At 39.5% G+C, this 11,020-nt stretch overlaps 1 protein-coding gene across 1 annotated transcript; it reads right to left on the bottom strand.

The window, feature by feature from the left end:
• Positions 1-1,295: 1,295 nt before the first annotated feature.
• On the bottom strand, positions 1,296-3,380 carry LOC115970903 (L-type lectin-domain containing receptor kinase S.4-like). Its single transcript, XM_031090523.1, has one exon. The coding sequence runs from the start codon at positions 3,283-3,285 to the stop codon at positions 1,378-1,380; it is 1,908 nt and encodes a 635-aa protein (XP_030946383.1). The 5' UTR covers positions 3,286-3,380; the 3' UTR covers positions 1,296-1,377.
• Positions 3,381-11,020: the final 7,640 nt, after the last annotated feature.

The following is an 11,020-nucleotide window of genomic DNA, read 5'->3' as shown; positions in this document are numbered from 1 at the left end:
CGCCACTGACCCATTGATAGGGATAAATCCCAAAGCAGATGGATCCTATTGATAGAGTTAGTCATTGGCAGTGGTGTTGTCAAAAGAGACGGTCTAGTTAGCTTGCTAGTCAAAGAGCTTGTAGATGGAATCATGCCTCGGATGAAAAGGCAAAGAGACGGGCGGACTCTTTAAGGTGGACAGATTGAAGGGAGATGGGTGTCAAAGTCATGTGGCACCTACATGGCCTAAGTGGTCTCCAATGATCCTAATATGGAAATGCCTTGCATTCTACGTCCAACTATAATCAGAAGAATCCCAACAAGGAAAGAATCCCACAATATATGAGCATTAATGAAGATCTTTCCTATAAGGAAATACCCTCTCCACCAAGAAATTAAGGTTGGTTCTACACTACTATAAAAACCCCAAAGCCCTTAGAAATCAAGGTACACACAATTTCTTTAAAGCTCATATTCTCTAGCATTGTTAGAGCTCTCTTCTAACTTAACCTTCGGAGGATCTTTGGCCGATACCCCACTGGTGCCCTTTGATTGGTTCTTCTCTTTTGTTTTTCAGGTGCACCCATTGACATGTGTGTGGACAATCAACTCACTGACGATTTTTGTGCATCATCATAGGACACAAAAAAAAAAAGGTTGAACCAAACCATCTCTTTTGTTTTCAGCACCTTTCCTTAACAGGATTGCGTCAAGATAAATGCTTCGCCTGCACTTTGCATTTGCATTACCTTACTTTACTTTACTATTTACACACATTCAATGGTTTGGATATTGATGGTGGTTGTAAATGGTTAAATCTGGGGTGTTGATAGTTGTGTGAAGTTGCTAGGAAAATAGATAAAAAGAGATGAATATGAAAGAAAATTGAGTCTATGTGATTATTGTTTAGTTTTAGATTGTTGAGTTGCTGGAAATAGTGTTTGGAAGCTAGGAAATGTTTTTAAGAATAGAAAAGAAAATAAAAGAAATTGAGGATTGTTATAATTTTTTCTTTCTTTCAATTAATCTTTTAGTTTTTTTTTTTTTTTTGACATGGATTTTTTAAGAAATTAAAATGCTTAGGTGGCTTTTTAAATATTCAAATATATAATTATATATTATTATATTAGCCACGTGTGCGCCAACAAGACAAACCATTTGCCACGTAGGCATTTTCCGTTAGTAACTTAACGGTAGGGACCAAATTGACTCTAACTTAAAAATATCAGGGACCAAATTGACTGCTACTAAAATGTAGAGACCAAATTAACCGTAACCCCAAAATATAAGAACCAAAATGGTGTTTCCGCCAAAAATTATCACATGAAAAAAGTTATCACTTGCAATACACGGGTATACAATGAGTATAATGGAAAGTTTAAAAAGTCAGTGTCACCTAAGTCCCTCCCTGTGGTGCTTCCACAACCTCAGGCAGTGGTAGCTCTCCATCCAAGTACCTTACCACTTGCCTCATTGTGGGGCGTGCCTTAGGCTCATTGTTGGAACACATCAATCCTAGTTTGAGCAACACAACAGCTTCAATCTCATCAAACTCACCCTCCAATCTTGAATCCACAACTTCAAATATTGCTCCTAGCCTCCACTGCTCCCACACCCAATCCACCAACATAAGCTCCTCAGGCAATGATTTAAGCTCAACAGGTCTTCTACCACATACCACTTCTAGCAACAAAGCGCCAAATGCAAAGACATCTGTGCTTTTTGTAGGCTTGCCTGTGCGTGTGAGCTCAGGAGCTAGATAACCCAATGTGCCCGCAACCCTTGTAGTGCTTGGATTGGTGCCACGCTCGTATAGTTTAGCAAGACCAAAGTCACTAAGCCGAGGATTTAGCTCAGAATCTAATAAAACATTCCCTGCCTTGATGTCCCTGTGAATCACAGTTTGTTCCCACTCTTCATGTAAATATAAAAGCCCTGAAGCCACACCTTTGATGATATTAAACCTCTGCTCCCAGCTCAGAATTGTTTTAGGCTCATCAAATATGTACTTGTCCAAGCTTCCATTAGGCATAAAGTCATAAACAAGTAACAAATCTGCTTTTCGCCGACACCATCCAAATAATTGAACCAAATTTCTATGTCGAAGCCGACCAATACTAGCAATCTCGGATATGAATTCTTGCAAACCCTGTTTTGATTCATGCGAAATTCTCTTAACTGCAACTTGGGTGTGTGAATTTGACAGCGTCCCTTTATAAACTCGACCAGACCCACCAAACCCAAGTAGCTCCTTGTCTCTAAAACCCCTTGTTGCTTGCTTCAGCTCCTTGTAAGAAAATCTGTGTGGACCAATATCAAGCTCCCAGGCCTCAATCACATCAGCTTTCTTGATTTTCCTGATGAGGTTAAAAGCCAAACCACTCACCAAAATTATCACCAAAGCAGCTGAAACAGAAACACCGACAATTACGCCTGTGTTATTGTTTCTTTTAGACACTGCTGGGAGTGAAGGGAGTTGATCCAAAGACAAAGATTTAGCTTCTCCATTCATCTTAAAGCTCCAACCCATGATATAGTGAGAGCTAGAGAGCAAACCAGTTGAAGAAGAAAACCCAACATACATAAATTCTTGAAGAATTAGTGAGAGGTCTACGTGGAAAGACAAAAGTGTAGACCTTGGTTTAGTAGATGAAGGCGAAAGTTTCACATCTATTTGATTACTTTGAGAATCATATTCTATCCAAGCTTGAATTACCTGACCACTCTTCAAATTGAGAACTTGGTTCGAATTATTAGCACCATCAAAATAAGTAGCCGGGGCAGATTTGTTGGATACTATGCTATTGATATCAATGCCAACATGATTGTCATTGATGTCCCCGAATCCAAGGTCTTGGACGGTGTCAAATTCGACCGCAAATATGTGGTTTGTGAAGTTGCCAAGATCGGAGTTGTTGAGCAGACCAAGATACTGACTTGGTAGAGCCCCTGGAAGCTCTTTGGTAGGAGAGATTGTGAAAGCAAGGCCATGGCCTCCAAGCTCAGCATACTCGGGGTCTATAGCGAAAGCAAAGGAAGTTGAAAAGGAAAAAGCTTTGCCATCCGTGGAGTTCTTGAATTGGATTGGATTTGAGTAAAAAGCATGGCCTAGTAGTCTCTGCGTTTTGTTTGTTAGCTGAAGTACACCATTGTCTTGGATCTGTGCAGCACCATTTAAGCTCAAGTTGTTGGCTACACCTACACCTTTGAACCCATTGAAGAAAAGCTCATCAAGCTGAGATTTTGCTGGGTTTGAGAGAAGAACAAAGAATACCCAGAAGAAAAGTTTGAGTCTTTCTGCCATGGCTGGGTATAGAATTGAGCTGTGTGAAGTGTGAACAAGAGGGTGTCCAGGTGTTAAGGTATGGCAGTAGGTGACGTAGGGTCTGTTTAGATATGGTTTATTGTTGAAAAGTGAAAATTGAAAATACGGTAGCAAAATAATTTTAAAATGTATGAATAGTGCCATGGAACTCATTTTTAATGAAAATTTTGTTTAAAAATAGGTTTGTGGGTCCCGTGAACAGTGCATGAGATCCAGGTTTGGACGCAAACGCCAGATGCGTTTGCCATCCAAATGCACACTTAAACGTGTAAAAATATTTGGAATTTTTTGCTTGGGCACATTTTGTTCTTTGGGATTTTGAGAGAGAGAAAGAGAGAGAGAGAGAGAGAGAGAGTTTGGTATATTGGAGACCACCCCTCAAGTGAGAGGAGGGAGCATGTAAGAATTACCTATCTGGTTATATACAAATGGTTTCATAGTAGGACGGGCTCAAAATTTTAAGATAGCTGGACAGAGTATAAAGATGAAATATTTTTTTTTTTTTTTCTAAATAGTCATCCATATACTATTAAAAAAATTATAAATATAAAAATTTTTGTTTCTAAATATATTAAAATGCAATTATTTACCAATAAAGAGAAAAACAAAAAACAAAATAATGTTTTTTTTTTTATAAAAAAAAAAAAATAGGCTGGCTAGGATTTTTGTTTTTTGGTTGAAGTTAGAGTATTCATAGTGGCATTGCTAAAATTTTCAGCTTTTAGCACCTTAAAAAACTATTTTATCTATTTTATCACCTAATTTTACAATATATCCAATATCAAATGTTCTATTTTTTTTATTACTTTATTTAAAATAATATAAACAACTCATATAAATAATAAAGGAAGAGACAGAATTTGAGTTTTTTAATTGAAGGAATAATCTTAATAAAATATTGTATTTTATTTTTAATAACTTGTTATAGTAAACTGGTATTTATTGTTGTGGGGCCCAAATGATTTATGGGCCGGGCCCGTTTACCTGGGAAAAATCCGAAGGCCCAAGCCGAGGAGGGCTATGGCCCAAGCCCGACAAAATAGCCTGTGGATATCGCCGAGGACGGCTCAGTCCTCGGCAGACCCAAAGTTCCCCTCCCTGAAGGAAGGGTAAAAACGGTATAGGATCGAAGTCAGGACGAAAGATCTAAAATATCCAGGGAAAGCTGCTCTCACTGCCATTCTATGCTCTGAACCTGACAGAGCCGCAGTCTTTGGCTTTTACAACCACCCTCAACGACTTTGAATATGGGCTGATGGGACAAGTATCAATTTTGGAAAGGTTGACCCTATACGTGGACGACGGACAATGAACGCAGGCGAATATAAAAAGGAAAAAGAAGTAACCTAAAAGGGGGTTGGGAAAAATGGCCAGAAACCAGAGCTTCCCAGCCCACCTCCAGGAGAAAGACTCCAGAGGTGTAGGAAAACTTAAACTTGTACGGACACCGCGAAAAACCCACCTCCTATCGATCAAGGCCTAGCCCTCCAAACCCACGCTCTACAAATGATATTGTTGGGGGCCTTTTCACGTGCGAACCCGACACTGTTACGGTCCGCCACGAATCGCGTCCTTACAATTGGCGCCGTCTGTGGGGAGGGCTTGTGTGTTGGTATAGGAAGTGGGTTGATAGAGTTTCTTCGTTATATCTAACCGTTGGTTATAGGGTTCTAGTATAAAGTTCTGTTAGGAACTACGTTTCTTGATTAGGGGCTTGGTTGAGGAGCTAACTCCCTTAAAGCCAAGGTCCCCCGTAAAGAGCAAACTAGGCACTTAATAACGTTAACCGTATGGATAAACTCTAGGGGCTTGGCTGAGGAGCTAACTCCCCTAAAGCCAAGATCCTGCACAAAGGGAAAACTAGGTTTTGGACAGAACCAAGGCATTGCATGGTCCTCGAACCCAAGCCTCAGGGGAAACCAACTACCTGGATGTAATGAAAACTAGGTTTTGGACAAAACCAAGGCATTGCATGGTCCTCGGACCCAAGCCTCAGGGGAAACCAACTACCTAGATGTAATGAAAACTAGGTTTTGGACAGAACCAAGGCATTGCATGGTCCTCGGACCCAAGCCTCAGGGGAAACCAACTACCTGGATGGGGAACCCACTATTTAAAAAAAAAAACTATGGCACATAAACCTCAAAATTCATCTGAAGAGAGCTCCGCGTTAACAGATGGGTTAATACCTTGATTGCGTGGGTTCCTCAGTCTACCCTCTGATCCCCCAATATCAAAGGGGTTGATGCGATACGGCGCAACAAATTATCCAAAAGCGCAACCAAAGCCCCTCGCTACTCGGCTACCCTCTTGGACGAATTACCTAGAGCTTATCGTACTCGGACATCGCTCTAGCACGCATCGCGCAGCACTTAGCCGTTATCCCGGTTAGTTCCAGGAGTTTAATTTATTGATGATTAATCTTGTTACGCTTGATAATATTTGTAAGTCTAAACTAGTAGGAATCTGTGTTAAGGCGTTTCTCTGCCTAGAATATCATTAAGGGCAAGCTCATATTTAATATTCATGCATAAAGTAGTGGTTACGGAGAAGAAAGATATGTATAGAGAAATAGACCCATATTTTATTAAGACAAAAGAACAGTACAGTGTACAATGGAAAGCTGAAACAAAACCTACATCGAAGCTAACTACGTGAGTAACGAAGAATACAAGAGAGTGAAGATAAAGCCGAGGAGGCAGTTCAGAGGAGAGGTTGGCTTCTGCCTCGAGACCTTATTCCTCCTCCATGCTTTTGCACGCCCGTAACTCAAGCAGCAAAAGAACCTGACCTCAGGCTAACACCATCTACAGAAAAGGTGCAGGGAGCCGGAAGTTGGGAAGCCCCCGCAAAAATCTGCCTACCACCAAGTAGACAGTGCTGATGGCGGAAATTCCTTTTTCTGACATACCAAAAATCTGGCATGACCAGAACCTGCTTCGGGTTTTGATTAAAAGAAGGAGGAATACCATCTTCCTCCCCTCAAGATGGAGGACTGGCTTAAATCTGTGTCATCCTTGTCCATACCATATCACCTTGAGGATTCGGTGCCTCTGAAGCGTACGGAGACCTTTCGTCCCTATCCAAGCCTCAAACATCTTGCTTTGGGGCAGTGGCACTAGAAAGAGGGATCGCAGATATGGAAGAAATATAGTTCTGAAGGGAACGGGAGAGTTCATGTGCAAGTGAAGTGATCCCCTATCCCATTTATACCCATAAGTAAACCGGTGGCATTTAATTCGCGCAGCGTCCCAAGGAACGCTACAGACAAAACGTCTCTGGCTCGATTTCCAACGTCGTCTGCAACCCTGAGGCTAAAGGAGTCTCGAGAAGGTGCACCTCGAACACTGGGACGCCAAAAGGTACCACGTGATCAAAGGTTATGGAGACACCTCTTAATTTGTGGGCCCAGTAAATTCGCGGCCCAGGGACAGAACCAAGGCCTTGCACGGTCCTCGGACTCAAGCCTATGGGGAAACCAAGTACAAAAAATTATAAAAATTACAAGTTTTGGACAGAACCAAGGCCTTGTATGGTCCTCGGACTCAAGCCTATGGGGAAACCAAGTACAAAGAATTATAAAAATTACAAGTTTTGGACAGAACCAAGGTCTTGTATAGTCCTCGGACTCAAGCCTATGGGGAAACCAAGTACAAAGAATTATAAAAATTACAAGTTTTGGACAGAACCAAGGCCTTGTATGGTCCTCGGATCCCAGCCAATGGGGAAACCAAATACTTGGATAAGACAAGGTTTGAATCTCGTAAGATGGGTTACTTGGTAAGAATGTCAGGTCACTTCATCCACGGCTTGAACACCATAAAAGGTTAAGGTCAGTTAAGGTGTAAGGAAGGGAGTGGAACGCCCCAGCACTTAGTCATATTAGAAGGCCGCTCATTTGGTGGGTGATATATCTTCAAATGGTTGTTCCTTACATGACATCAAGCCTTCGTTTTTCTCCTCGGCTAGCATGGGGTAAGTATGACTCTTCACTGATCGGCCTTATTATGCCAAGCATTTCTATTAAAGTTATGGTAACATCTTTTTATTATCAAATCTTTTGGTTTTAGTCGTCATTGATTTAGATGCTATATTATTGTGCCGAGCAGCGTTTGTAGATCCAAAAAAAAAAAAAGGCATAGAGACAAAACATGCGAAATAAAATAACAACGATTTTTATTAATACGAAAAACTATTACAATGTACAAAGAGGGGCTCGAACGAGCCTATGCAAAATGTGAACTGCCTAAGCGACGGTTACATCCGTAGTACAGATAAGTAAACTCCCAGGCGTCTTTTAAACTCGTCTTCAAAGTCTCTCCAATCTTTGCCTCAATACCGCTCATATTATGATAAGAACCTTCTTTGGGAGGAAATGGCGGAGAAGGAAATAGTAAGGAAGAAATCAATGAAGAATATGGAGGAGATGAATGAAGAAGATGGAGGACATGAGTAAAGAAGGAGGAGAAGAAGAGAGAAGAGATGAAAGGAAAGAAAAAGGAGCAAAAGAGGGAGAAGTGAAAGCACCAGGGTGGAACTGGTGCTGGGAAGACTAAGAAAAGGAGACGGAGAATAGCCCCAGTGAAGGAAGAGGGGAAGAAGTAGAGACACTTAGTCCCTACCTCGATCCTGACTCCCAACACACTGGAGCCATACTAGGTATGCTCATAGGAGAGCGGTTGGTACTGATGATGGGTGTTCTCGACTCAGTCACGCCGAAAGTTTGACGTGACGAGTCCCTGCTTCGGATTTTGACTGAAAGGAGGGTGAGGTTGATTTTGAGTCTTCGCCACCCCTGTCCCGATTGAGCCATAATGAGCTTTATTGGAACATGGCGTTTATGAGAGGGTTTTGGCTCTCGCATCGCTCGTCGTTATGGTAAAGTGTATCACGATTTAGTGCGTAAACCCTTCGGTAAAATGAACCCTGGGGGAGGCCAAATATTTCAAATCTCAGAAAGATGAGAAGGAATTATTTACAAAAACAATAACCTCCGCCCTTCCTTCTTATACTGAGGGGGGAGCGGGAGACATTTAATAGGTTCAGATATCCAAAGGAATCTGCCAACACGAACATGCCGGTTCCGTTTCTCCACCCCATCAAAACAAACCGCCGAATTAAAGCAGTCTCGTAAATAGTGGTCATTAAAAGCATGTTTTAGGATGCCCAAACGATACGAGCGCGTCAAGCGCGAAATCAAAAGGCTGCCTCATAGACCGGCGCGTTTCTTGGACAGATGAGGAGCCGCCAGCATTATTAAAAGGCCAAATTAATTGGGCCGTAGGAAGAGGTTTGGCATCGCCAAAACCCCCCTTTCTAACCAAGAGGTTGGATAGCCGGGTTTTGAGGGGCTATTGTGGGGCTCAAATGATTTATGGGCCGGGCCCGTTTACTTGGGAAAAATCCGAAGGCCCAAGCCGAGGAGGGCTATGGCCCAAGCCCGACAAAATAGCCTATGGATATCGCCGAGGACGGCTCAGTCCTCGGCAGACCCAAAGTTCCCCTCCCTGAAGGAAGGGTAAAAACGGTATAGGACCGAAATCAGGACGAAAGATCTAAAATATCCAGGGAAAGCTGCTCTCACTGCCATTCTATGCTCTGAACCTGACAGAGCCGCAGTATTTGGCTTTTACAACCACCCTCAACGACTTTGAATATGGGCTGATGGGACAAGTATCAATTTTGGAAAGGTTGACCCTATACGTGGACGACGGACAATGAACGCAGACGAATATAAAAAGGAAAAAGAAGTAACCTAAAAGGTGGTTGGGAAAAATGGCCAGAAACCAGAGCTTCCCAGCCCACCTCCAGGAGAAAGACTCCAGAGGTGTAGGAAAACTTAAACTTGTACGGACACCGCGAAAAACCCACCTCTTATCGATCAAGGCCTAACCCTCCAAACCCACGCTCTACAAATGATATTGTTGGGGGCCTTTTCACGTGCGAACCCGACACTGTTACGGTCCGCCACGAATCGCGTCCTTACAGTTATTATAGTAGCTACAGTACTTTTTGATTTATTCAATATGTATTATTCATTACTTCATTAGCCCTTTCTTTTCTTTTTTCTTTTTTTTTTCCAATCATCGGTTTGTGCTCTTTTTTCTTCTTTCTTTTTTAAGTATTTATATGAGCTGGCACATATATTGTTATACTGATACAACAAATTTCACAATACACAATTATTGAGGTATCAATTTCTATAGGTCAAAATAAAATAATAAAATATGAGACTATAATCGACTACAACTGAAAATAAATGTTTTGTGAAAATGTTGTAACACTTGTTGTTATCACAATTTTTTCACAATTGTTGAGATCTCAATTGCTTATAGATCAAATAAAATATTGCTAATTCCACAATATTTTCACATTAATTTCACAACAAATCATATGTGGTAAGCTACTATGGATGGATAAAAAAGTGATACCATTCGTGGGTCCATTTTAAAATCACTAACAATTTACCATCTAAAATTTGTTATGGAAATATTATAAAGATAGCATTTCTATAAAATAAATAATAATATATCAAATCAAAACTTACCACGACTAAAATTAAAGGTATTGCGAAAATATTGTAACATTTTGTTGTATTTCTAGACTTCTTTTTTGGTTTAGTCGAATTTGGTAAGCAAAAATTCATTATTTCATGCACAAATTTTTTTTTTTAAATGCATAGTTTAAAGTGGTTGTCCCAATTAAAAATCAAAATCAATAACAATTTACTATCTAAGATTTGTTATAAAAATGTTGTGGATGTAGCATTACTCTAAAATAAAATTATAAAATATCATACCAAGGCCCACCATAGCTAAAATAAAGGTATTGGGAAAATATCGTGACATTTATTATGTTCCTGACTTTTTTTTCCTGTTTAGCCAATTTGTTGAGCCAAAATTCATAGTTTTACAGACAATTTTCTTGGGTTTTTTTAACACATTGTTTAAAGTAAAAAGCACATAATTTTACCAACAAAAAAATTATAGAAAAAAGTACTTTCCCCCTTTATGTTTGGGGTACCTTCATCCCCCAACTTTAAAGTTGAATAATTTCTTCTTTTATATTTTGTACACAAGCATATAGTCCCTGTTGTTACTCTCTTAGTTAAATCCTAACAAAATCTTATGATTCCTATAATATTTCATTGTACAGTATCTAAAATGCCTCACTAAATTTTAATATCTCAAAAATTTTCTTCTTGTATTTTGAGTTTTATGTATTAGTCATACTTAAAAAGTAAAAATTGTGATCTATGGAATTTTATTTATTACCTAGAAAACACAAATTTATTAGAGGTTTAAATCTTCTAGATTTATAATTATATATATATATATTTTTTTAAAGAGTATCTATGATGTCCGTTTCTGATGATAATTATTTATTATTAGACCAATATATCAATCGGTATTTGGTGTAGGTGGGAATTGAATCCCAGATATCTTATTCAACTATCATAGACTTTACTAGTTGAACTAACTATAACCCACAATTTTTATAATTTTATCTAATAAAACTTCAATGACATGCGTCTTTTGTTATTTTTTTTTTATTTCTTAAAAAAGTGTTCATCAAAAATTAAGTTAAGCATCGTAATTAGGCTTGTAAAATAAAATGATAAAGAATGAAATATGAATAACAAAATATTCATTGCAAATGGTTGTAGGTATTTAGTTTGATGAAGAGTTTCAATTGTAACATATGTCATCATTTA

The sequence above is a fragment of the Quercus lobata genome, chromosome 12, assembly GCF_001633185.2.
Source record: "Quercus lobata isolate SW786 chromosome 12, ValleyOak3.0 Primary Assembly, whole genome shotgun sequence".
Classification (NCBI taxonomy): domain Eukaryota; kingdom Viridiplantae; phylum Streptophyta; class Magnoliopsida; order Fagales; family Fagaceae; genus Quercus; species Quercus lobata.
The sequence above is the reverse complement of the archived record's forward strand: the minus strand, read 5'-3'. Positions and strand labels throughout refer to the sequence as shown.

Excerpts from the sequence above, each read along its gene's own strand:
- LOC115970903 (XM_031090523.1), bottom strand. The coding sequence starts at position 3,285 with ATGGCAGAAAGACTCAAACTTTTCTTCTGGGTATTCTTTGTTCTTCTC.